Source organism: Oncorhynchus nerka, linkage group LG19, assembly GCF_034236695.1.
Source record: "Oncorhynchus nerka isolate Pitt River linkage group LG19, Oner_Uvic_2.0, whole genome shotgun sequence".
Classification (NCBI taxonomy): Eukaryota; Metazoa; Chordata; class Actinopteri; order Salmoniformes; family Salmonidae; genus Oncorhynchus; species Oncorhynchus nerka.
Genome location: NC_088414.1, coordinates 34,619,681 through 34,643,208, shown reverse-complemented (window position 1 = coordinate 34,643,208; position 23,528 = coordinate 34,619,681). Strand labels below are relative to the sequence as shown.

At 44.0% G+C, this 23,528-nt stretch overlaps 2 protein-coding genes across 4 annotated transcripts in view; both read right to left on the bottom strand.

Moving 5' to 3' along the window:
• Positions 1-1,002: 1,002 nt before the first annotated feature.
• LOC115101455 (ras-related protein Rab-1A-like) lies at positions 1,003-6,710 on the bottom strand. Its single transcript, XM_029620949.2, has 7 exons — positions 6,526-6,710; positions 6,228-6,313; positions 3,670-3,742; positions 3,482-3,577; positions 3,286-3,381; positions 3,059-3,190; positions 1,003-2,098 (listed from the first exon to the last, which is right to left on the bottom strand). The coding sequence occupies exons 2-7, from the start codon at positions 6,239-6,241 to the stop codon at positions 1,904-1,906; spliced, it is 606 nt and encodes a 201-aa protein (XP_029476809.1). The 5' UTR covers positions 6,242-6,313; positions 6,526-6,710; the 3' UTR covers positions 1,003-1,903.
• Positions 6,711-7,313: 603 nt separating this feature from the next.
• LOC115101454 (EH domain-binding protein 1-like protein 1) overlaps positions 7,314-23,528 on the bottom strand; it is a 41,028-nt gene continuing 24,813 nt past the window's right edge. For 2 of the 3 annotated variants that reach the window (XM_065004896.1, XM_029620947.2), the window contains 15 exons: positions 23,136-23,310; positions 21,913-22,398; positions 21,019-21,573; positions 19,043-20,173; positions 13,614-13,962; positions 13,290-13,462; positions 13,005-13,053; positions 12,329-12,895; positions 12,125-12,176; positions 11,904-11,965; positions 11,105-11,216; positions 10,849-10,948; positions 10,626-10,699; positions 10,179-10,293; positions 7,314-10,032 (listed from right to left, as the gene is read on the bottom strand). In XM_065004896.1, the coding sequence (XP_064860968.1) occupies positions 9,945-10,032; positions 10,179-10,293; positions 10,626-10,699; positions 10,849-10,948; positions 11,105-11,216; positions 11,904-11,965; positions 12,125-12,176; positions 12,329-12,895; positions 13,005-13,053; positions 13,290-13,462; positions 13,614-13,962; positions 19,043-20,173; positions 21,019-21,573; positions 21,913-22,398; positions 23,136-23,310 (4,088 nt within the window). In that variant the 3' untranslated portion in view covers positions 7,314-9,944. The remainder of the gene's footprint in view (positions 10,033-10,178; positions 10,294-10,625; positions 10,700-10,848; positions 10,949-11,104; positions 11,217-11,903; positions 11,966-12,124; positions 12,177-12,328; positions 12,896-13,004; positions 13,054-13,289; positions 13,463-13,613; positions 13,963-19,042; positions 20,174-21,018; positions 21,574-21,912; positions 22,399-23,135; positions 23,311-23,528) is intronic. The other variant, XM_065004897.1, reaches the window with a different exon arrangement.

Genomic DNA, 23,528 nt, shown 5'->3' with positions numbered 1-23,528 from the left:
TGAACCTCGGCAAGACGGAGCTGCTCTTCCTCCCGGGGAAGGACTGCCCGTTCCATGATCTCGCCATCACGGTTGACAACTCCATTGTGTCCTCCTCCCAGAGCGCTAAGAACCTTGGCGTGATCCTGGACAACACCCTGTCGTTCTCAACTAACATCAAGGCGGTGGCCCGTTCTTGTAAGTTCATGCTCTACAACATCCGCAGAGTACGACCCTGCCTCACACAGGAAGCAGCGCAGGTCCTAATCCAGGCACTTGTCATCTCCCGTCTGGATTACTGCAACTCGCTGTTGGCTGGGCTCCCTGCCTGTGCCATTAAACCCCTACAACTCATCCAGAACGCCGCAGCCCGTCTGGTGTTCAACCTTCCCAAGTTCTCTCACGTCACCCCGCTCCTCCGCTCTCTCCACTGGCTTCCAGTTGAAGCTCGCATCCGCTACAAGACCATGGTGCTTGCCTACGGAGCTGTGAGGGGAACGGCACCTCAGTACCTCCAGGCTCTGATCAGGCCCTACACCCAAACAAGTGCACTGCGTTCATCCACCTCTGGCCTGCTCGCCTCCCTACCACTGAGGAAGTACAGTTCCCGCGCAGCCCAGTCAAAACTGTTCGCTGCTCTGGCCCGCCAATGGTGGAACAAACTCCCTCACGACGCCAGGACAGCGGAGTCAATCACCACCTTCCGGAGACACCTGAAACCCCACCTCTTTCAGGAATACCTAGGATAGGATAAAGTAATCCTTCTCACCCCCTTAAAAGATTTAGATGCACTATTGTAAAGTGGCTGTTCCACTGGATGTCTTAAGGTGAACGCACCAATTTGTAAGTCGCTCTGGATAAGAGCGTCTGCTAAATGACTTCAATGTAAATGTAATGTAATGTAATGTAAATGGAAGCTGTCAGACACCAACCAGAGGTTGCCCATATAGTATAGGGAACATGTAAAGCTGTGATGGTACAGCAGCATTCTGAATTGATGTGAGGTCAAATGAAATGCTCAAGTATTGGACATGCCTTCTTTCCCTCCTGTTTATAGCCAGCTTCCACTCCAGAAAGAACCAAATGCTGTCAGCCTTTGGTTATGCACTCAATCATTAGGTAACAACAACATAATTGATTATACACATTCTAGATTAGAAAACAGAGAATCAAAAACAAACAAACATCACAGTAATAAAACCACCATGTAATAATAGTATCATATAGCAATGATTAAATCAGACATTAAAGATGTGAACACCATGATGGCAGGTTTCCATTTACCACGTGATCCCCAGGTTGCGAAAACTGTTTTGACTTCACCATGTCCTCTCCTTTTCCTCAACAGCAGCCCTATATTGTGTTTGTGTGCACGGGCCCAATGATTTATGGCCAATATACCATGGCTGAGGGCTGTGTCCAGGCACTCCGCGTTGCCTCGTGCATAAGAACAGCCCCTAGCCGTGGTATATTGACCATATACCACACCTCCACAGGCCTTATTACTTAAGTAATACAGTCAACCATAGTTGAAAGAACATCCATGATTTCTTTCAATCACACTATATATGTGTGTGTGTTAAAAAAAAAATGGTGATACATATGAGAGACAGAAAGTGCTGGATTAGTTACAATCATCAGTTATGCCTTATCACATTTGTTTTATTAAGTTATTTCCACTTCTGTGCATATCGTTGAAATTTCTTTCTTATTTTTTTAAGAGTTGAGGGGGGACTATTCCTTCAGCACAAAACTTTCTTACTCACTCAATTACGGGCATTGGTCAAGAGGTAAAAAATGTCAGCCAGTTCTTGAAGATCCCACCACCATATTTTCCTGTTCTGTCAGAAGTACCCCAACTTCAACCCAATACTGTTACTCTACTCATGGGCCTCTGGGGTTGAGAGGAGAGGGCAGGACCGTCCTAACAGCATCCTCCCCCAGACTGCCTCACTGGAGTGCTGTCAATCTTCAGGTTGTGCTTCTCTCCTCCTGCCGTGGCCCCGGGCCCCATGCGCTTCTTAATCTCAGCCGCCATGGTCATGAAGGATTGCTCCACGTTAGTTGCGTCCTTCGCACTGGTCTCCAGGAAGGGGATGGATAGAGAGTCAGCAAATTCCTGTTTGAGGACAGTGAGATGAGTCAATCACCAGTCTGACTGCAGTAGTAGGGTGCTTCCATTGCAAGTAATAGTGTCTCCCAAGGGTTGATAATTGAGCCTGTCGACCAGGGCATAAAATGAACACCCGCCAAACGCAGGTAGATTTAGGTACTAGCGGGTAAGAATGTCTATTTCCCCAGCCATGCTGGCAAGTGGTCAATTTGCAGGGTTCTACAATGCGAGCGTTACATTCACAAATAAAAAAGTGAGAAAAGTATGAAAAAATGCAACAGTAGCTGTTTTCAAATTATTTCTGCGTTTTGTTTAATAGCTGCTAATTGCACAAAGAAATAAGAATCCTATACCCCTCCTCACGCAGCAACATTGCCTTGCAGGGGAGCTGTGCACACACTGAGTGAAGTGCTGATGGATTAATTGAGGCGCTCTGCACAGGCATAAAAGCTGGTCTAATTTACCCTAAACAAATCTACAAAGTGAGACTTAGTCCTCAAGCTCAGTTGTTTTTCAATGTTAGTTTGAGTCTGCTGCTTCAACTGATAGTGAAGACGCGCTCTATAGCCAGATCAAAAATCTCAGACACAGGACACTACTCATTTCCTGTTACCACGGTAATGTCCCGCCCTTAAAGGGGAAGATAAAAAATGTAGTCTGATATTTTGATTTAAAAGACTCACGCCACAAAAAAACTAAATTGAGCAATATACCACATTACTTCTTACATTTCTTGTTTTAGAAACATTACAAAGCATGGTGATCTGTTTATGGCCCCAAAAAATTGACTGGTGAAAATATTTGAGTGGCTAGTATATTTTCTTAATTTACCTGCCACAGTGGCTGGTAGACAAAAAGTAAATTTTAGGCCCTGATGTAAACTACAACAAACTAAGGCTACAGAGTATAATATACCCAAATACTGTGGTTAATCTGTATGAGAGTCCAAGTTTCCTGAGGACTCACCTTGGCTGTCGTGTAGTCTACTACCTTCTTGGTGGTGAGGTCACACTTGTTACCCACCAGCAGCTTGTTGACATTCTCGCTGGCATAGCGGCCAATCTCCTGCAGCCACTGCTTTATATTGTTGTAAGACTCCTAGAAAGAGAAAATACCTCAGTTACGGGTTGTCAATAAATGCAGGTTGACTCATAGATGTTAATTAATGTTCTTTGTGGAGGGGCGTCACTAACCTGATCTGTTACATCATAGACAACGATGATACCATGGGCTCCTCTGTAATAGCTGGAGGTAATGGTGCGAAACCGCTCCTGACCAGCAGTGTCCCACTAAAGACAATTTAAAATGTATAAGTTATCGCACTACATGAAAGCATGAACTGCAATTAAACTTCCCAGGACAGCTGCCAGAGCTGCTGACTCAACTCACAATCTGTAGTTTGATGGTCCTGCCATCCAATTCAATAGTTCGGATTTTGAAGTCCACGCCGATGGTGCTTATGAAACTTTCTGTGTAGGTGTCATCCTGAAAAGCATCATAAAAACATAGCTTTAGTCAACAAATGGACACACAGTATCCATCCAAATGATGTAAAGCTGAAGACTGATAGTTCTTACCGCAAATCGAAGCAGGAGGCAAGACTTTCCCACCCCTGAATCACCAATCAGAAGCAGCTTGAACAGGTAGTCACTAGGGGGAAACCAGGTCAGGGAACATTAAATAACAAACCAACAAATCTATTCAATCAAGCCCCCAGCATTGCCTTTCATCTGGGTCTCTGGGGAGTTAGGCTAAGTTCATATGCAATGCTGTCATTTCCATCTGAAATTAGCTATGTTATTATAGCTACAGTTGCATGGGTGTGCAAAGAAATGTCAAAAGAGGAAAATATAAATTATAAACATGGTGGGTCGAGCCCTGAATGCTGATTGGCTGACAGACCTTATCTAACCGGGTGGGTCTAATCCTGAACGCTGATTGGTTAAAAGAGCATTCCAGCAGGTGCCTAATCCACAAATTACTACCGGCTAAATCTATGATGTTAAAATGCCTATTTACTCTGTTCCATCTAACTGCACAATCCACTGTCTCATCAGCCCAGGCAGGAAAGCTATAAACTTGATCTCCACTATAAAAAGCATCTAGACATTATCTCACACTTCTTTTAGACTAACATTTAGTTTAACAGCGGAGATTTGTATAAACCTTGCTGTCACAGTCTCTGACATTTGCAACATTGTTTCAATATTCAAAATCGATCTCCAACTGTCCCAGAGTACTGAACCTTTAGGGGTCGGGAGTCGGGAAGAGAGGCAGGCAGCATTTCTCAGCCAGTCAAAATCATGAATCAGCTGGCATAATTTTTATGGATATATACAAAGTAATGTCATTTGAAACAAGGTCAATCGAAACGAAGTGCAATTAGTTTGCAGTCTTTCCAGCTTCAGTTTGAAGTGATTGTGTTAGCTGTGTTGTTGGCTAGCTCCTCTGAACAACAGTGTCCTGAAGAGAGAGCACGTTTTCTACACCAGGCGAAATTGTGCCTCCTTAGCTCATTGTTATAGATGTATCCAAATAAATGTCACTAGAAAACAGCTTAAACGAATGCAGCTATTGTTGTTATTCTGTCTGCACTGTTTGACGTGACTAAATTAGCAGTAGTTGTCTAGCTAGCAAGGGATAAGAACGTTGCCAGCCAGTACGGCAATGTAACATTTAGAATGAACGACTGGGTCGCGTCCATAGATACAGAACAAAAAGAACGAACTGAACGACTGGGTCGCAGCTCTGGCAACCGAACCAATAGAAGGAACGACCAGCCGGCTTGGTAGCAACCCTAGATTTGTTTCAGGACTACATCTTGTGGAAGGATGAAATACTATGAATAAATTCATCAAATGAACATCAATTATTTTCCGGTTGTCGTGGTAATACTATGAAAGTGTAGATGCCAATCACCATATAAGTTTAAAGATGAAAAAGCCTGGGAGGAGAGATTTTATTTATTTAACCAGGTAGGCAAGTTGAGAACAAGTTCTCATTTACAACTGCAACCTGGCCAAAATAAAACAAAGCAGTTCGACACATAACAACACAGAGTTACACATGGAGTAAAACAAACATACAGTCAATAATACAGTAGAAAAATAAGTCTATATACAATGTGAGCAAATGAAGTGAGATAAGGGAGGTAAAGGCAATAAATAGGCCATGGTGGCGAAGTAAATACAATATAGCAATTAAAACACTGGAATGGTAGATTTGACAGTAGAGGAGTGTGCAAAGTAGAATTACTGGGGTGCAAAGGAGCAAAATAAATACAGTAGAGATGACTAGAAACGATTCGGCCGGTCGTTTTATGTGTGGATTAATTGTCGGAGTAGAGGACCTTGTGCATTTCAGGTAAAATAACAACTCAATGTTTATATCCCAGGACAAATTAGCTATCAACAGCAAGCTAGCTAAATAGGGCAAATTAGCTAGCAAGTGCAAGCCAACTAGCCATACAGGTTCAATGCTTTCAGACCTGTCGCCAAATTAATGTCGTTACAAAATAAATTAATGCACGATAGCGCACGCGCCCAGCCGGTTTGGTTTCCGTGTTAGCCGTGGTTTATTGGCCATATATACACACAACACCTCCTCGGGCATTATTGCTTAAATATAGAACGTTGCAAGAGACAACTAACTAGATCAACAATATTATACATGGTTTTGTCAGCATTGCTTTTGCTATGATCATGACAATATTGTACCAAAACAACCCGATATGATGGCAGATGTAAGGCACAGAGCGAGCTAGTACGTAAACAAAAGATGACGCAGCGATTTGTGATTTAACGTTAACGTTAGCAAGCTAACAGTGGCTAGTTAGCCAGCTACATTGGTTTTCACTCAGAAAAACATCTCATGTTTTTGTGTGTGCAGTTAGCTACTGTAACTAGCTATGTATTTAAGGGCACTTGTTTTACTTGTGTATTTTGTTTTGCGGTAGACGTGTTTGACGTACTGTAGTGATATAAATGGTTGATTGTTGATCATTTGTATATAACGAATATTTGTGCCTGATATGTCATTTGTACTTGGAATAAAGAATACAACAAAATGCTTGTTACATCATCGGTGTTATTAGATATGGAGCTAACAAAAACACCTAAACATGAACTTTACTCACTATTCAGGATTCATGGTGTCCGAAATCTGTGTTTTCTTGGCCCTGTCTGGGTCACACACTCATCTTCTTGGTAGCTAGCTGCGTTGCTATCGTAGTAGGAAAGAAGACTTGTTGTTGTAGCTAGCTAACGTTATTGTACAGAAAATAAATTAGCTAACGTTGGTTTGGCAAATGGTTCTGCAATTTCACGAGCCAAAATGTTTTGTATAGCTTGTTGGTTAGGTAAGTAACTCAAGTGCTCGGTGACTAACCAATTTAGCTAGAATTAGTGTTGCTAGGTAAACATGGCTTTGTTTACCTTGTTGTTCTCGCTTTACTTGTTGCTTACTCGTCCTCATCCCTAGCCGTTTGCGCATGTGTCAGTGAGTGATGACGTTAAATAGTTTTCCTACACCGATTGGAAAATGTAGTTCAGCCAAAGTCCTTCTGAACGTTCTTCTGGCCAGCTGCGTCTTTCTTTTCCCCATTGCAGTTAAGCCAAAACCACGCCCCGTTATTCAGAGGCAGTTCTAAAACGCTTTGAGCGCTCTCCAAGTCCGGAAGTGAATATCAGGTAGCGCGAAACTTCAGTCACTGATTAATAATATTTGCCATGTTTCAAAAATATAATAACATAATGTCGTGGACCGAGCTAGCCATTAACGTTCAAAGACAGATTCAATGGCTGTAGCATAGCGTATTCGACTGAATGATTAGCTAATAAATATTTGAGAAATTATGAATAATAAGCATATGATTTGACCTGATAATAGACTACTAATGATAATATAACAACTTCAAATTCCGAGCTAGTAACGTTAAGTAGCTTAGGTTAATTTAGCTCACCTTCAATTGAGAGAATTCAGCAGAGTTCTCAGAGACATTTTTACAACTCATTGAAACTCTGAAAATAAATACATGATAATAATATGCCTACATTACGGTAGGCAGCTAATTGTTCAATTAAACTTTCTTTCCTTACAATACACATTTTCTGAACCACCAAAGGAGGCGTATTTATTCTTCATGCACAAACGTAATAAATAATAGTGCAAGATCCAGATAATAGATATGTTCCGAACACAATGATATCTATCCACGAAAAAGTGAAGAAGTACCACATAATTTAATATGACAACAATTTAGAGAAAACATATTCAAACAAACTCTTAAAATGCATTATGTATCACTCACAGGTTTAAACAAAACATTGCGTATCCTTTTTAAAAAGAGGCTTGGACAAAGTAATACTTTATTGTCACATCATTACATTTTCAGATCTACCCCCCCCCCCCCCCCCCCCAAAAAAAATGTCACATGCTTCGTAAAAAAAGAAAGAAGTGTTGACTAACAATGAAACGTTTACCTAAGGGCCCTTTCCAACAATGCAGAAAACAAAACTAAAATTGAAATAGTTGAAAAAAATAGAAGAAAATAATATTAATAACACCATGAATAATAGTAATCATCATCTATGATAAATAGCACATAACATCGAACAAGCTATTGGTAAATGTTGACTCTATTAATACTAGACAATTTGACAGATCTTTCAAAAAACATGCAGTGCCAGGTAATTAATATACATTTGTTTTAACTAGGCAAGTCTAAAGAACAAATTCTTATTTATAATGACCCCTGCCAAACCCTAACTCGGACAACACTGGGAAAATGGTGTGCCACCCAATCACAGCCAGGTGTGACACAGCCTGGAATCGAACCAGGGTCTGTAGTGACACCTTTAGCACTGAGATGCAGTGCCTTAGACCGCTGCAACACTTGGGATACTCAGAATAATAGAGGGACATACAGTATTATATACAGGATGGTATGTATGTTTTCCAAGTAGGACTACTAGCTTATGTCTACAACTAGTTTCACCTTTATTCACTATTCTCTTTTTCTTTCATTTCTGGTTAGATCTGACTGTTCATGCCACTTGTAATATGACACACCTAACCCAAACATTTCTCATGCACATGTCCAATCCATAAATAATAGAAAGATTGATAAAACACAATTACAAGTCATCACCAGAAGTCATCAAGACATGATACTCTCATGAACTTGAGTCTTTCATCAAACATCTGGGTCCAAAGTAAAACACAGAGCTGCTGTTACCAAACCCTCCTGTATACAAAGAGCTGATGTTACCAAACCCTCCTGTATACACAGAGCTGCTGTTACCAAACCCTCCTGTATACAAAGAGCTGATGTTACCAAACCCTCCTGTATACACAGAGCTGCTGTTACCAAACCCTCCTGTATACAAAGAGCTGATGTTACCAAACCCTCCTGTATACACAGAGCTGATGTTACCAAACCCTCCTGTATATACAGAGCTGATGTTACCAAACCCTCCTGTATACACAGAGCTGATGTTACCAAACCCTCCTGTATACACAGAGCTGATGTTACCAAACCCTTCTGTATACACAGAGCTGATGTTACCAAACCCTCCTGTATACACAGAGCTGATGTTACCAAACCCTCCTGTATACACAGAGCTGATGTTACCAAACCCTTCTGTATACACAGAGCTGATATTACCAAACCCTCCTGTATACACAGAGCTGATGTTACCAAACCCTCCTGTATACACAGAGCTGATGTTACCAAACCCTCCTGTATACACAGAGGCCTGATGTTACCAAACCCTCCTGTATACACAGAGGCCTGATGTTACCAAACCCTCCTGTATACACAGAGCTGATATTACCAAACCCTCCTGTATACACAGAGGCCTGATGTTACCAAACCCTCCTGTATACACAGAGCTGATATTACCAAACCCTCCTGTATACACAGAGGCCTGATGTTACCAAACCCTCCTGTATACACAGAGGCCTGATGTTACCAAACCCTCCTGTATACACAGAAGCCTGATGTTACCAAACCCTCCTGTATACACAGAGCTGATGTTACCAAACTCTCCTGTATACAAATAGCTGATGTTACCAAACCCTCCTGTATACACAGAGCCTATGTTACCAAACCCTCCTGTATACACAGAGCTGATGTTACCAAACACTCCTGTATACACAGAGGCCTGATGTTACCAAACCCTCCTGTATACACAGAGCTGATGTTACCAAACCCTCCTGTATACAAAGAGGCCTGATGTTACCAAACCTTCCTGTATACACAGAGGACTGATTTATTTTGTGTCTAAACACCAGACCGTTCATTTCATAGCCAGTTCCATCAAAGCATTCAGGCAAAGTTCTCTTATATTGTTGATGAGATCAGTGAGATGTTTATATACATAAAAGTAAACATGATGGCCTATACATCTGAACCTCTTAGCTTCATGGCAGTCTAAAAGTACACAGCACATCTGTTTGTACAGTGGGCTTTCTGTCTATTGAATGACAGAGTAAGGCACATTGCCAGACTGAATTGGAAAGGTCCTCGTTTCTCAAACAAAAGTACTCCATGGATGGGCGACCTTCCCAGAGTCTCTTACCTCAAGGTACAGAGGGATTTATTTCTTCAAGTATCTCCAAAAGGGAAGGCACACAGCCCCAGCACCCCCGGGGGTATAATTGTTTATTAACCATCAGTCCCAAAATCCCAGTTAAGGATTTGTTGAAGTGGTGACATGTTTGTCTAGGAGTGTTTCATATTGTAGGTTGCTGAGTGACTGAGAGCTTGGTTTGAAGCAGAGATTGAGGAGGTTTAGTTCTAGATGGGTTGGTATTTAAGGCACTGCGCTATTTGTCATTGTCGTCCCTACTCTCACTGCAGCACACACTTGTCTTTGTTGCTGAAGTTCCTGCGTCTAAGCTCCAGCCCTCGCTCCAGACGCTCATCCTCCTCAACGGCACTGAGGACACACACACACACGCATAAACAACCACACAGTAGTGCATCGTTTAAAACGTGTGTAAACGTTTAAAATATGTGTGTGCATGCTTAGTGTGTCACACTGCATAAGCTTGGCTGTATAACAAACAGATGGGCTAGACTCACCCTCTCTCCTTGGCGTCCAAGTCCCTGACCAGCTCGTCCCGCTGGTTGACCAGAGAGACCAGTTCCTGCAGTAGGAGCTCCTCCCGGTGCTGCTGGGCCTTAGTCTTCTGCCACTCTGAAGAGAAGGGGGATGAGGCAAGATAGAACATTTGTGGTCATATGCACGTCCTTAAAAAATGTAGTATTATAACAGAAAAGCTCACACACCGAATATGACAACGTTTCAAACCACAAGGATCTTCTTCAGGTCAGATCTGGATCAAAACATTGTCAATAAAGGTGGTAATTTGGAGCATATTAAGTGTGTGGGCCTTTCTATTGTTTTCAGGGATGAGAGACAATATCATAGTCATTATATATACACACACAACTGCTATAGGTCTACAGTCGTCTCACTGGTTGTGTTCAATGTAAACAAGGTTGTGTTTATGCATTGGACTCACTAACCTTCATTGGCCATCATGGCTCTAAGTTCTCTATTCAGTAGTTCAAATCGTTTCTCCAAGTCCTGCTCCTCCTGCCTGTTAAATACAATACATTCAATTAGCTGCCGTCTGCTGGGCACACACACAGAATATGGCGCATTTCAGTTCAAACCATTTCCTCGTAATATAATCATGTTACGTATTCTGAAGAATAATAGATGTGTGAGTGGTGTGTTGTGTCTTACAGCAGCTCCAGATGATCCTGTCTCCTGATCAGGGCGTTCTTCTTGTTGACCAGAGTGAACCACTCCTGGATCAGTTTCTCTTCCTCGTCACGGTCGCTACCTGGAGCAAGGACACAACACATGACACCTCAGAGGTTAGACCCTGTTATATCTACTGAGAAAAGTCACCTGTGGCCTTTGATAAGCACACATAAAGGTAAGCCTGACACTTCCTGTTAGGTTTACAGCCACTTTTTTATATTGTTCTGTTTCTCACTTGATTCCATCAGTCTTCTGAGTCTCCTCTCCACGATGCCTGCTCGGTTGTCGATGTGCTTCTGTTCAGTCTCCAGGGCTTGCAGCTCACTCAGCACATACTGACTGGTGTCCTGCAGACGCGGACCATGAAGATACAGCGACACACATTGCCAAAACGGACATGCAAGGACAGACACACAGATGAACATAGACGACAAAGAGAAAACGGTCAGGAGATTAGAGGGAGAAACAGGAATAAAGGAGAAGAGAAATCCATGTTGACTCCAATGCTTCCCACAGTGAGTGTCAAGTTGGCTCGATGTCCAGGGTGGTGGAACATTCTTGATACACATGGGAAGCAGTTGAGTGTGAAAAACCCAGCAGCGTTGCAGTTCTTGACACACTCAAACCGGTGTGCTTGGCACCAACTACCATACCCCGTTCAAAGGCACTTAAATATTTTGTCTTGCCCATTCACTCTCTGAATGGCACACATACACAATTCATTTCTCAATTGTCTCAAGGCTTAAAAATCCTTCTTTAACCTGTCTCCTCCCCTTCATTGATTGAAGTTGATTTAACAAGTAACATCAATAAGGGATCATAGCTTTCACCTGGATTCATCTGGTCAGTCTACATCATGGAAAGAGCAGGTGTTCATAATGTTTTGTAGACTCAGTGTATATAAAACACAGCAAATCAGATTTGTGACTGTACTGGGCCTTTAAGCTAAACAGAGAGAGAGAGAAGGTGGCCTAAACCAAAAGAGAAAAACAAGTGGATAATAATGTGAAGTCAAGGCAAAGGTTTGAACTGACCAGAGTATCCTCCTCCTGGCTTGGGACACTGGACTCCTGGACTTGTGCTGGGCTCCTTGACTCTACACACAGACCAAACAGCGAGACTGCATATTAGTATATTTACAACAACAATAGAAAAAACTCAGAGTATGCAGCCTTTCATATCATGCTTTACGCATGGTCCTTTTCTGTTGTCTGCTCATTCAGTTCAGGTAAAAATCTCCCGGTAAACCTCCTACCGGATTCTGAGGAGACATTCTTCACTTCTCTGTCTGATACACTTTCAGCTGACTGGACAGGAGACACAAACACAATAGACATGATAGGTAAAGAGAAACATGGCCTGGTTTAAATAGCAAAACATTAGCGCATTAATTGAACATCAATCTCTGTTCAAATACAAGAAAACAGTTTTAAAAGCTGGGAGAGTATTCAGCATGTACCTCTGTGCTCTTAGATGTGCTACTCTGCTGCTCCACCACATCCCCTTCATCCATGGACTCACTCTTCAGCCGCAAGCGCCTTTTCTTCACCAGGTCGGCGTCTCTTACGTGACCAAATCCTGATTTGGCTGCAGAGGTGTGTGACCTGGGTGGAGGCACGGGGGTCTGTGTCTCTCCCATTCCCCCATCCAAATCCCCAGCTACGCTTCCCTTCTCTTCCACTTTTGTCACCCGTTTAGTCCGGGGGGGTGGCACTAGGCTCCCATTGGGCTTAGAAGCCTGTTCTGTAGCACCGTCCTCCAGGGAGATGCTACCTTCCTGTAACTTGCGGGCACAGAAGCGAGCAGCAGCATCCACATCAGAACCCTCACTGGGCTCAGTCACTGCATAGCTGGACTGGCTGCTGTTGTGCTCTATCTGAAGAACACTCAGCTCCTGCCCCGTAAAGTGGGTGCGGATCTGACTCAGGTATGTCATGATGATCAGGCGGTCTGGCACAGAGAGCAGCACCATGTCTGAGGGCTCCAGCAGTCGGGAGATGCCCAGCGCAGCGAAGCCATCAAAGGCCTGTGGGAGAGGGAATAGTCAGCACAAAAAACAACGACTTCTGTGTTCCTTATAGACATTATGTATAATTATGTAAATATGTCATCAATAAGCTCATTGACGTTTTCACCTTCTTGTTGTTTAACTTGATATCGTTGGGTTCCAGTGCCTCAAAAGCTCTAAGAAAAACATCAGTAGTTAATAGAAGGACGGAGAGGACATTTTCTACTATTTTGTGAGAACTTCTATCCTATTTCCTGTAAGGAGATGGAATAATTCTACCTCTCCTACATTCAGCTGTATGGGTGGGTTTAAAGTACATGCGTGGACTACTAATAAAGTTGCTCGACATTTCACATTCAGACTAGGATCGAATATTGTGGATGATTTATCTGATTAGTGATCAAGTGCTTACATCTTGTCGGGATAGAAGTGGTGTAGGATGGAACAGAAAGCCAGACCATTACGCCAGGAGGTGTTAAAATTAGTGACCTTCACTCCCTTATAACCCTGTGTAACCACCTGGCACCACTCCAGTAAAGACCTGCTGGAGGACACGAGACCAGGACTGGGCAGAGGACCAGGCATCTGAGCAGGGTGTGAAGGAGAGAAAAGAGAGAGAGAGGAACAGAGGGAGAGAGACCTGTTATAAGTGACATTCCCATTAACATATTCAATGTTCAGCTGTGTTTTAAATATAATTAACTGTTTATATTCACTTGTAAAAAAATAAATGTACCTCCTGGATGAGGACGAACACATCCTTCCCATGGGCTTCGTCCTTGTCCGCAGGGGGAGTGGAGGCCTCTGGGGCAACTTCCTGGAAGACCACAGGAAAGGAAAGGGGTTTCTTCTTGCTGCGTCGAGGAGGAACAACCGTATCTGACGCTTGACCAGAAGGGACCTCCTTATCTGCTGGGGTCTGTCCATTGGACTGTGGCTCTTCACTGCCTGAGTTACCCTGGATGTTACCCTGGATGTTACCCTGGGTTGTGGTGTCTGGTGAGGATGGCTGAGAAGCTTTCTTAGAGCATCTTGTTGGGACAGCCAGGTCACTGGACTTTCCCCCCCCCTCAGCCGTCTCAGATCTATAGAGACAGAAATAGGAGAAATAAGATGATGGGACAGCAAAGGCAAGTTTCAGTTATACACTCCAAAATGATTGGGAAAGACAAACACGGATTTGAAATGACATACAAATATCATACCCGCCCAAAAATGCTAACCTCCCCTGTTATTGGTAATGGTGAGAGGTTAACATGTCTTGGGGGTATGACATTTGTGCATCTATAACTTTCTCACTCATCATTATTCACAATTCATTCAGGATTATCCATAATCATGGTAGCATCCACACGAATGTAGTGTTTAGAAGCATTTTCTATTCTTATCTACAATAAAAGTGACTACAAAAGGACACATTATTTACCATTCATTTCTACTGGGCACAAAATCATCTGAAACACATCCAAAACAAACAGCAAATGCATCCAACTCATTTGTAGAGTCACAAGCTTTATGTAGTCATTGGGTGCTGGGAATATGGGACCAAATACTTCACTTTTTACTACTTTAATACACATAAGTGAATTAGTCCCAATAATGTCCAAAAAGTGCTTTAATTTCTAAACAGTTCACCCGATATGGATGAAAAACCCCTGAAAGTCTGCACAGTTATTGTATCATTTCCAATGTAAAGTGCTGATGCACAGAGCAAAAACAACAACAAAATTGTAACTGTCCCAATTTTTGGGAGATTACTGAATATCCTGCAAAACAAACAAAAACTGTTTAAAGTTAAGCACGGATTAATGTGAATATTATTTAACTGTGCAAGTAGTTACAAGAGCCAGATGACATGATCTGATTAACTTCAAATTGTTCTGCCAACTTACTGTTGATCCACTGATGAATCTACAGTGCAAAGAGTGGTATCCTGTTCTATCTCAAGGCCCTTCTCTTCCTCCTCAACCCCTGATTCAGTCACATTCTTATGGGAGACTGTCTCTGCTAATTCAGTCAATAACAAGCACTCCTCTTGGGCAGTGGCACAGAGAAAGGTAGCGAGCGTCAAGTCCTCTGTCAACAGGATACAGGCAACCACTGAGAGTATGACATCAAACTCCACTGTGAACTTGACAATCCACCGAGGACAGAAACAGGGACAGATGGGGTATCTGTCCCTGTTTCTGTCCTCGGTGGATTGTCAAGTTCACAGTGGAGTTTGATGTCATACTCTCAGTGGTTGCCACCAGGTCCTCCAGAACCTGTCCATGACTAGTGTCAGTAATAGTCTTTGATGGGTTACTATTTGATGAGGAGGTGGCTATGGTAGAGGGCTCACAAATGATTTCCTGCTGACCTTTCCTTCCATCTAGGTGGTTTGACTCAGGCCTGTCTAGACTGATTTCCTGGGGGATTACTGGTGATGGAGTCTCTTGCTCCTCACTGGCCTCGGGCCCTGGGAGATCTTCTGGGTTCAGAGAGAGGTCTTCCTCATGCAAGAAGGGGATCAGGCGTTTTCTGACACAGAGGGCAGGCACAGGTACATCTGATGTCTCTTCTTCTGCCAACTGACTAATATTAGCCAGTAGCAACTTTTCCTCCTTTATGAGGCTTAGGTCGTCTTTGGGGGGTTCTGCAGGGCTTATGTGAGGGACCTTGGGACATGTAGTAGATGTTCCAGGTTGAGAGGGTGGTAGAGGCCATGGGACCACTGAGTTGACAGAGATAACTTTCTCATTGTCATCCTCCTGGTCAATGCTGGTCATTGGCTCCCTTCTCCTTGACTGTCACCAGAATGCTATCTGAAGAAGTTGTTTCCATGGCGAGGATGAGTGGTTTTGGAATGTCTTCCTTTAGCATCAGTGTTAAGGGTCTCCTTTGTTAAGCTATCTGTGCTGCTGTCTTGGGCCATTGCCTCATTACTTGTATTATCTGGTGGAGGGACAGTTTGTTTTGTTTTGGTGGAGTAAGGCAACTGGCAACAGGTGCCGTGTCTTGACTAACTCTTTCTGGGCCTACTTCCTGAAGAGGCACTGGAGGAGTGATATTTCTATTTTTGCTGCGATGACAGGGAAGTGGTTCCAGTTCAATGGTCCTGGCAAAAGGTCCTGCAGGAGGGGACAACACTGACATGGCCTGCTGTATGGACAAACCATCAGGGCGTGTGTCCTCATGTTCAGCAGGTGGTGAAGAAGATAGCACCCCTGGACTGTGAAACAGAGATATCAATGTTAGCCATCTGGCATGGCTACAATAGCAATTCAATAAATTCCCCAAAATGCAGACGACCACACAATCCTCAACAATGTCACAGACAAAAGACAACAGTAAACATCAACACGGCAAGCTCACTATCAGGTAACGTCCAGTTACATTCCCTGAACAACATTTCATTGGGTTCAGTTCACATGCTCATTCAGCACTAACATCCAACAATTCAACTCTCTCCTCAGGCATGGTAGTAGACTTTACGCACAAAGATATAAAAAACACAAGTTCATGACAAATAACTTTACGAGAAATCTTTACAAGATCACTCAGCATAAAGAAAATACTGTACCACTCCAAATGTCTGAAGACACAAAGCCAGTCAAAACTTGACAGAGCTCCATTCCTATGGCATGAATCAAATCTGCCTCATTAAACCATGCAGGAAAGTAGTGCAGAGAGCGACAGGAGCTCAGGCACTTACCCTCCATCTACTGTATGTAAAACTCTGCTAGCCACACTGTGCCCATATCCTCTTGCCCATCTCAAACTCCAACTCATCTGAATTGCTGTCAGGGATGAACACTGGATCGTCTCCTTACAGACTTTAGCGCCATTAACGATGGGGGTGGCTTCATCTTTATTTTCTTCCAAGCACTCTTCATAAGCTATTTCCTCCAGCTCTGCTTCTCTCAGCAGTGGGAAATCGTCTGTACAGCTTTTGAATCCTTTTTGTATTCTAGAGGTGGTAACACATCCCTCTCTGGTTTACCCTGGTTTACCCACAGTCTTCTCTTTCAGGGGTTCTGTGATCTTCGTCAGTGGTCTGTGATCTCCTTCAGTGGTTTTGTGATTTTATTCAGTGGTTCTGTGATCTCCTTCAATGGTTCTGTGATCTCCCCCAGTGGTTCTGTGACCTTTAGTGGTTATGTGATCTCTATTAGTGGTTCTGTGATCTCTTTCAGTTGTTCTGTGATCTCATTCGGTTGTTCTGTGATCTCATTCAGTTGTTCTGTGATCTCTTTCAGTGGTTTGGCAGTGTCTTTATGTAGTTTGGTGGTCTCCTTCAGTGGTTCGGCCTCTTGCTCAATTTTGTTGGTTGGGTCCTTTAACCATCTCTTGCGCCACAGTCTCCACTAAGCTTATCTTGCCAGTCTCTTCAGTTGTAGAGAGCTTTTTTTTTAGCTAATTAGCAACTTTACAACTACTTACTACATTTGAGCTACTTTGCAACTAAACTCAGCAAAAAAAGAAACGTCCCTTTTTCAGGGCCCTGTCTTTCAAAGATAATTCTTAAATATCCAAATAACTTCACAGATCTTCATTATAAAGGGTTTAAACACTGTTCTCATGCTTGTTCTGACTGGGCTGAGCGGGAACTGTACTTCCACTGAGGAAGTACAGTTCCCGCTCAGCCCAGTCAAAACTGTTCGCTGCTCTGGCCCCCCAATGGTGGAACAAACTCCCTCACGACGCCAGGACAGCGGAGTCAATCACCACTTTCCGGAGACACCTGAAACCCCACCTCTTTAAGGAATACCTAGGATAGGATAAAGTAATCCTTCTCACCCCCCCCCCCCCCCTTAAAAGATTTAGATGCACTATTGTAAAGTGGCTGTTCCACTGGATGTCATAAGGTGAATGCACCAATTTGTAAGTTGCTCTGGATAAGAGCGTCTGCTAAATGACTTAAATGTAATGTAAATGTTGTTCAATGAACCATAAACTATTCATGAACATGCACCAGTCGCTAAGACACTAACAGCTTACAGACGGTAGGCAATTAAGGTCATAGTTATGAAAACTTAGGACACTAAAGAGGTCTTTCTACTGACTCTGAAAAACACCAAAAGAAAGATGCCCAGGGTCCCTGCTCATCTGCGTGACGTGCCTTAGGCATGCTGAAAGGAGGCATGAGGACTGCAGATGTGGTCCGTGCTGTGAGACGCTTAACACAGCGCTACAGGGAGACAGAATAGACAGCTGATCGTCCTCGCAGTGGCAGACCACGTGTAACAACACCTGCACAGAATCGGTACATCCGAACATCACACCTGCGAGACAGGTACAGGATGACAACAACAACTGCCCGAGTTACACCAGGAACGCACAGACTGTCCGCTGGACTGAGGGCTTGTAGGCCTGTTGTAAGGCAGGTCCTCACCAGATATCACCGGCAACAACGTCGCCTATGGGCACAAACCCACCGTCGCTGGATAAGAGCATCTTGATAAGAGCATCTGCTAAATGACTAAACTGTACAGGGCACCCACTAATTCTCTCATGAAGACATCAACATCAAGACCCTCCTCCTGTACAGCTACAGGAACCTGCTCATCTTCCAACACCTCCGATGTGCTCTCAGCGCTCTTCTTTGACACTGGATCTACCTGCTGCTCATTGTTGGGGTGTCCTTGGAAGAACCTGACTGACTTGCATCTTCCTCACACTCAGTGTGGACAACAGCACATTTTTACAGATACAATCTATTTTTCTTAGAAGGGTGAATTGGGCCTCCTCAGTCAATGGTGTGTCAAAGGCTCCTGAACTGTCACAGTGAAAGTAAATGTATGTTTCTCTATTTTACTCGGAGGGAGATGGGAGGAAAATGTCCTATAGGTACTCAGTAATGTAGATCTCTGTTACAGACACCTGTCTATATGGGCTGCCACGGATACAGATATGAAATGACACACTTGATTGGACACTAATCTGAAACCAACAGAAGGACTGGAATCCATAGAGTCATGATCCATAGGTAATGACTTGTAATATGGGGAAAATGACTAGTGTCCAGAAAAGTTATAGCCTAAACGCAGTGTTATTGGCACTTGTTGGCGAGCATTAAAACATTTTTTAAATGTCAACACCACCACAATTATGCATGTCTAGTGTAAATGTGCCTCACAGACACTTTATGCCATGCTGTGATGTGTTCAACCCCCAGTAACTTACCCTGTTTGCAAGGTATTCTTTCTTGGCTCCAATGTGCTCATGCCTACTCCCTCTGTCCCCTTCTCCTTAGTTTCCTCCTCTAAAGTAGCCCACAGAGGCCTTTCTGCCTCAGTTACAGCCTCCCTACTGGGAGGACGCTTCATATCGCACGGCCCCTCTTTCTTCTTAACATCTGACTCTCCAGCTGGAGAAATGTCTCCTTCCACTGACACAGGCGTGTCTAACAGCAATGTGCGCTCCATGGTGAAGCTACCGACAGCCTTCGCAGGGAGATCCAGGAGGGGTGTAGTCGATATTGACGGTACACTATCTTTACCATTTTCCTCTTCAATCATCTGTTTTCTAAGTGATTCAGAAGACTGGGTAGTGGGCTCTGGGGTAGCAGAAGACTGGGTAGTGGGCTCTGGCGTAGCAGAAGACTGGGTAGTGGGCTCTGGGGTAGCTGAAGACTGGGTCACTGTGGGCTCTGGGGTAGCAGAAGACTGGGTAGTGGGCTCTGGGGTAGCAGAAGACTGGGTCAGTGTGGGCTCTGGGGTAGAAGAAGACTGGGTAGCAGAAGACTGGGTAGTGGGCTCTGGGGTAGCAGAAGACTGGGTCACTGTGGGCTCTGGGGTAGCAGAAGACTGGGTAGTGGGCTCTGGGGTAGCAGAAGACTGGGCAGTTGGCTCCGGGGTAGCTGAAGACTGTGTAGTGGGCTCTGGGGTAGCTGAAGACTGTGTAGTGGGCTCTGGGGAGGCTGAAGACTGTGTAGTGGGCTCTGGGGAGGTTGAAGACTGTGTAGTGGGCTCTGGGGAGGCTGAAGACTGTGTAGTGGGCTCTGGGGAGGGTGAAGACTGTGTAGTGGGCTCTGGGGTAGCTGAAGACTGTGTAGTGGGCTCTGGGGAAGCTGAAGACTGTGTAGTGGGCTCTGGGGAGGGTGAAGACTGTGTAGTGGGCTCTGGGGTAGCTGAAGACTGTGTAGTGGGCTCTGGGGTAGCTGAAGACTGGGTAGTGGGCTCTGGGGTAGCTGAAGACTGGGTAGTGGGCTCTGGGGAAGCTGGCATCTGGAGCAGCTCTGATTCATCTGAGATGATTTGCTTGTCACCCTCAACTCTGATAATAGCAGCTTCTGGTTTAACATCGTTGTCTGAGCTGAGAGGGCAAACATATGTGAAGGACATCAGTATTATGACACAGTGAATACTTACAGATCAGACACTCATAATAACTGTAGGACAGGGCCAGGTTTTGTCTTACATTTGAACTATTGCCAAGGATTACCACCAGACCATAATTCACACATATATGGCAAACTTGAACTGGGGTATCCCTGAAGTCATCAATTACTCTCAGTGTTACAGAGATGCCTCCCTTCCTTCCACACTTACCCTGTCTCCAGTGATTCTACATCTGGCACTAACATGTTCTCATCTACTTCCCCCTGTTCCTCCCTGAGGACTTCATCTTTAATCATCACTTCTCCAGAGTCCTGCTCTGGTTCCTGATCATTAGCTTTCTCCTCAGGGCCTTCCAGAGTGGAACCTCTGGCTGCTCCAGGGCCACTGTTGGAGGCTGAGGCTGTGGGTCTGTCTTCTCTGGCAGTTCTACATTCTCCATTGCATCCTCAGCTATGGTGTATAATGTGAATCTCAATTGGATCACAGGTTCAAGGACTTCATATTGCGGGGGATCAGGCATTTTGGGTGTCTCTAGGCTTACTGGAGTAGCATCAATGGTTTTACCCATAGAAATGGAATAACTACTGTTTGATAGTACATCTACTTCTATGGTTTTATCTACACTGACACTGCCTGACAAGGGAAGCGTTTCTGCTTTTGATGACACATGGTCAGAAGAACTGAAAGAGAGACAGAAGATGACATGGAACAGGACATGGAGTGTGACAGAGGAAATGAGAGTTAGACAATAGAAAGGTTGACAAGGTTAAAGGACATTTCGTAGAGAGGAAAATGCTAATAAGATGTACTCTCACTTACCGCTCTTTCAGAACACAGTTAGCATCTCTTCTGTGTTCTTCCAAAAAGCCTGCTTCCTCTTTCGCTGCGTTCCATTCAGAACTATGTGACTCCTCTACACTCTTGTTCACTTGAACTTCTAGAGTGGCTGATTTGTGCTCATCAGCTTGTGATAATGAGGCCTTCTCATCCCGGGGTTGATGGTCCATCTGTTTCTTATCATTCTCTTTGGAGCCCATAACCTCCTCAGTCCATGATGGCCTTTTCGCTTTGATTGGCATTTTCATTTCCTTGTCTTTGCTGGGAGGACCTGCCTTCAGGGCAGCCATGCTTTTCAAAATTTCCTTGTCTTCATCTGACCTGTTGAGGTCATATAAACAAGGTGAATGAGGCACTGGGCTCTGTTTCCTGTGCGTCTTATCAACGGGCTGCTCTAGGCCTTTGGCGTGCTTCTCAGCTGCACACGTGATGTTTCCAACCTCTGGAAGTGTCTTTGTGTCAACTGGGCCGTGCTCTACGTGGAGCTCCATTGATGTTGGCACTCCAGTTGACTCTGGATCAGCGGTCCGTTCAACACTGTGGAAAGGGACATTGATGTTAAGGGTCTGAGCATCAATGGAGATATTATTCTCAGAAGTGCGCGCGTGTGTGTGTGTGCATGCGCGTCCGCGTGTGTGTGTATATATGTGCACGTGTGTGAGTACACTTGCAATGGTAAACATATTTTTTTGTGTTAAGGAGAAACAAAGAGGAGCTTTCAATAAACACACAAATAGTGTCTGTAAAATAGCCCAGTATAGTGTTTAGGCTTGTAAGGATGACATGTTATTATACATCATCACATGAGGATGAGGAAAAAGGATGAAACTGCAGCACAGTGTTAGTGTGTGCTTGTCTACGGAATGTCACACTTACCCTCCATCCTGATGATCCATTCCAGTCATCAAGGGGCTGAATGGTGACCTCTTTACTGCGCCCACTTTTGATGTTTCTTCATCTGCATTGTCCTCCAAAAATAAGTTACCGGCCATGACTGACGGATCAGGCGTCTCTCTGATTATGTCATCAAGGTTGAGCTCAGCCAATGGCGGCTTGTCTGCACTAAAAGGTTTTTCACCCGGGGTTGAGGCAGAGTTGTCCTCTGGTTTGACAGGTTGAGAAGGCACTTCTTTGGTCTCATTGGATTTCTGTTTAAAGTCAGGCTTCTTTTCAGCCAATGGCATGTTATCAGCACTAAACGCTCCCAGGATGTTGGGCTCTTTATGGGTAGTGCTCTCTGGTGCTTCTGTCTCTGGGCTAGAGAAAGGCCATGGAGGAGGGAGCGCTGGAATAAGCTCTGCTGAGACTTCTGTGTGAATAGGGCCAGGAACACCAGTTGCTGGGTCGCCATCTTGCCCAGAACTGAGGAACAAATATACTTGGTGTCAGAGCTCAGACGTTGAGAGCAGGGAGGTTGCGGGGAACACAGCAGGCAGGTCACACACATTAGCAGGGTCATGAACCAGTAGTGTTAGGGAGGGTTGTGCTTTATAGAAGGTGAAATGAAAGTAGGTGTAACAAGACAAAGGGGAGGGGGTGAGTAATTATGGGTATAAATACCAGACACTAGAGACATCCATGTCACTCTTTACCAATCCTCCCTGTTTGAGGCCATACATAGGCCTATTTCTGCCCTTTATGAATCAACAGGGATCCATCAAGCAGGAGGTCAGATTACAGCGTGTCTCTGCACTATTGCTGTAAAGCTGAAATCATGGCAATGGTTCCTTTCACTCCATAAAACTTTTGTATCCATTGGCATCCATTTTATGGTTAGGTAAAAAATTATAGCAATCAATAGAGACGAAAAAGGCAATTTTTACACCAACAAATAACTTTCAATTCATTATTATTTTTCAAATAATCTTTCTCAAAAACGTTTGGATATTGTCCCATACAATAATCTGTACTCTTACTTTTTGTTAATTTTGCCGACGCCGCTGCAGTTCCCCAGTGACCCCACTAGACCCCGACTTTGAATACCACTGCCTACTACATCACACAGCAACAAGACAGCAACAACTCCATTTAAAAATCAACGTGTGAGGTCCAAGCTGTGAAGTGGCTGTACGTACGGTGTACCATCACTAGGAACTCACCCTTTAATAGTACTGGCATCTTTCAACCCCGCAGTTTTCTCAGCAGAGGCTTGTTGGTTTGTGATCCTGATGGCGCCAACGGTCCTGGGGGAGTGAGGAGACTCGTCCCCTCTCAGAGCCAGGGGAACGGTCTCACTGGATACAGACGCTGTCTGCTGCTCTGACAGTTTCGGACCTAGAGCAATCAGGGAGTAAAACATATAGATTATGCTATAATTAAGCAATAAGGCCCGAGGGGGTGTGATCAAATCCAAATCAAATCAAATCCAATTTTATTTGTCACATACACATGGTTAGCAGATGTTAATGCGAGTATAGCGAAATGCTTGTGTTAACATCTGCTAACCATGTGTATGTGACAAATAAAACTTGATTTGATTTGATTTGGATTTG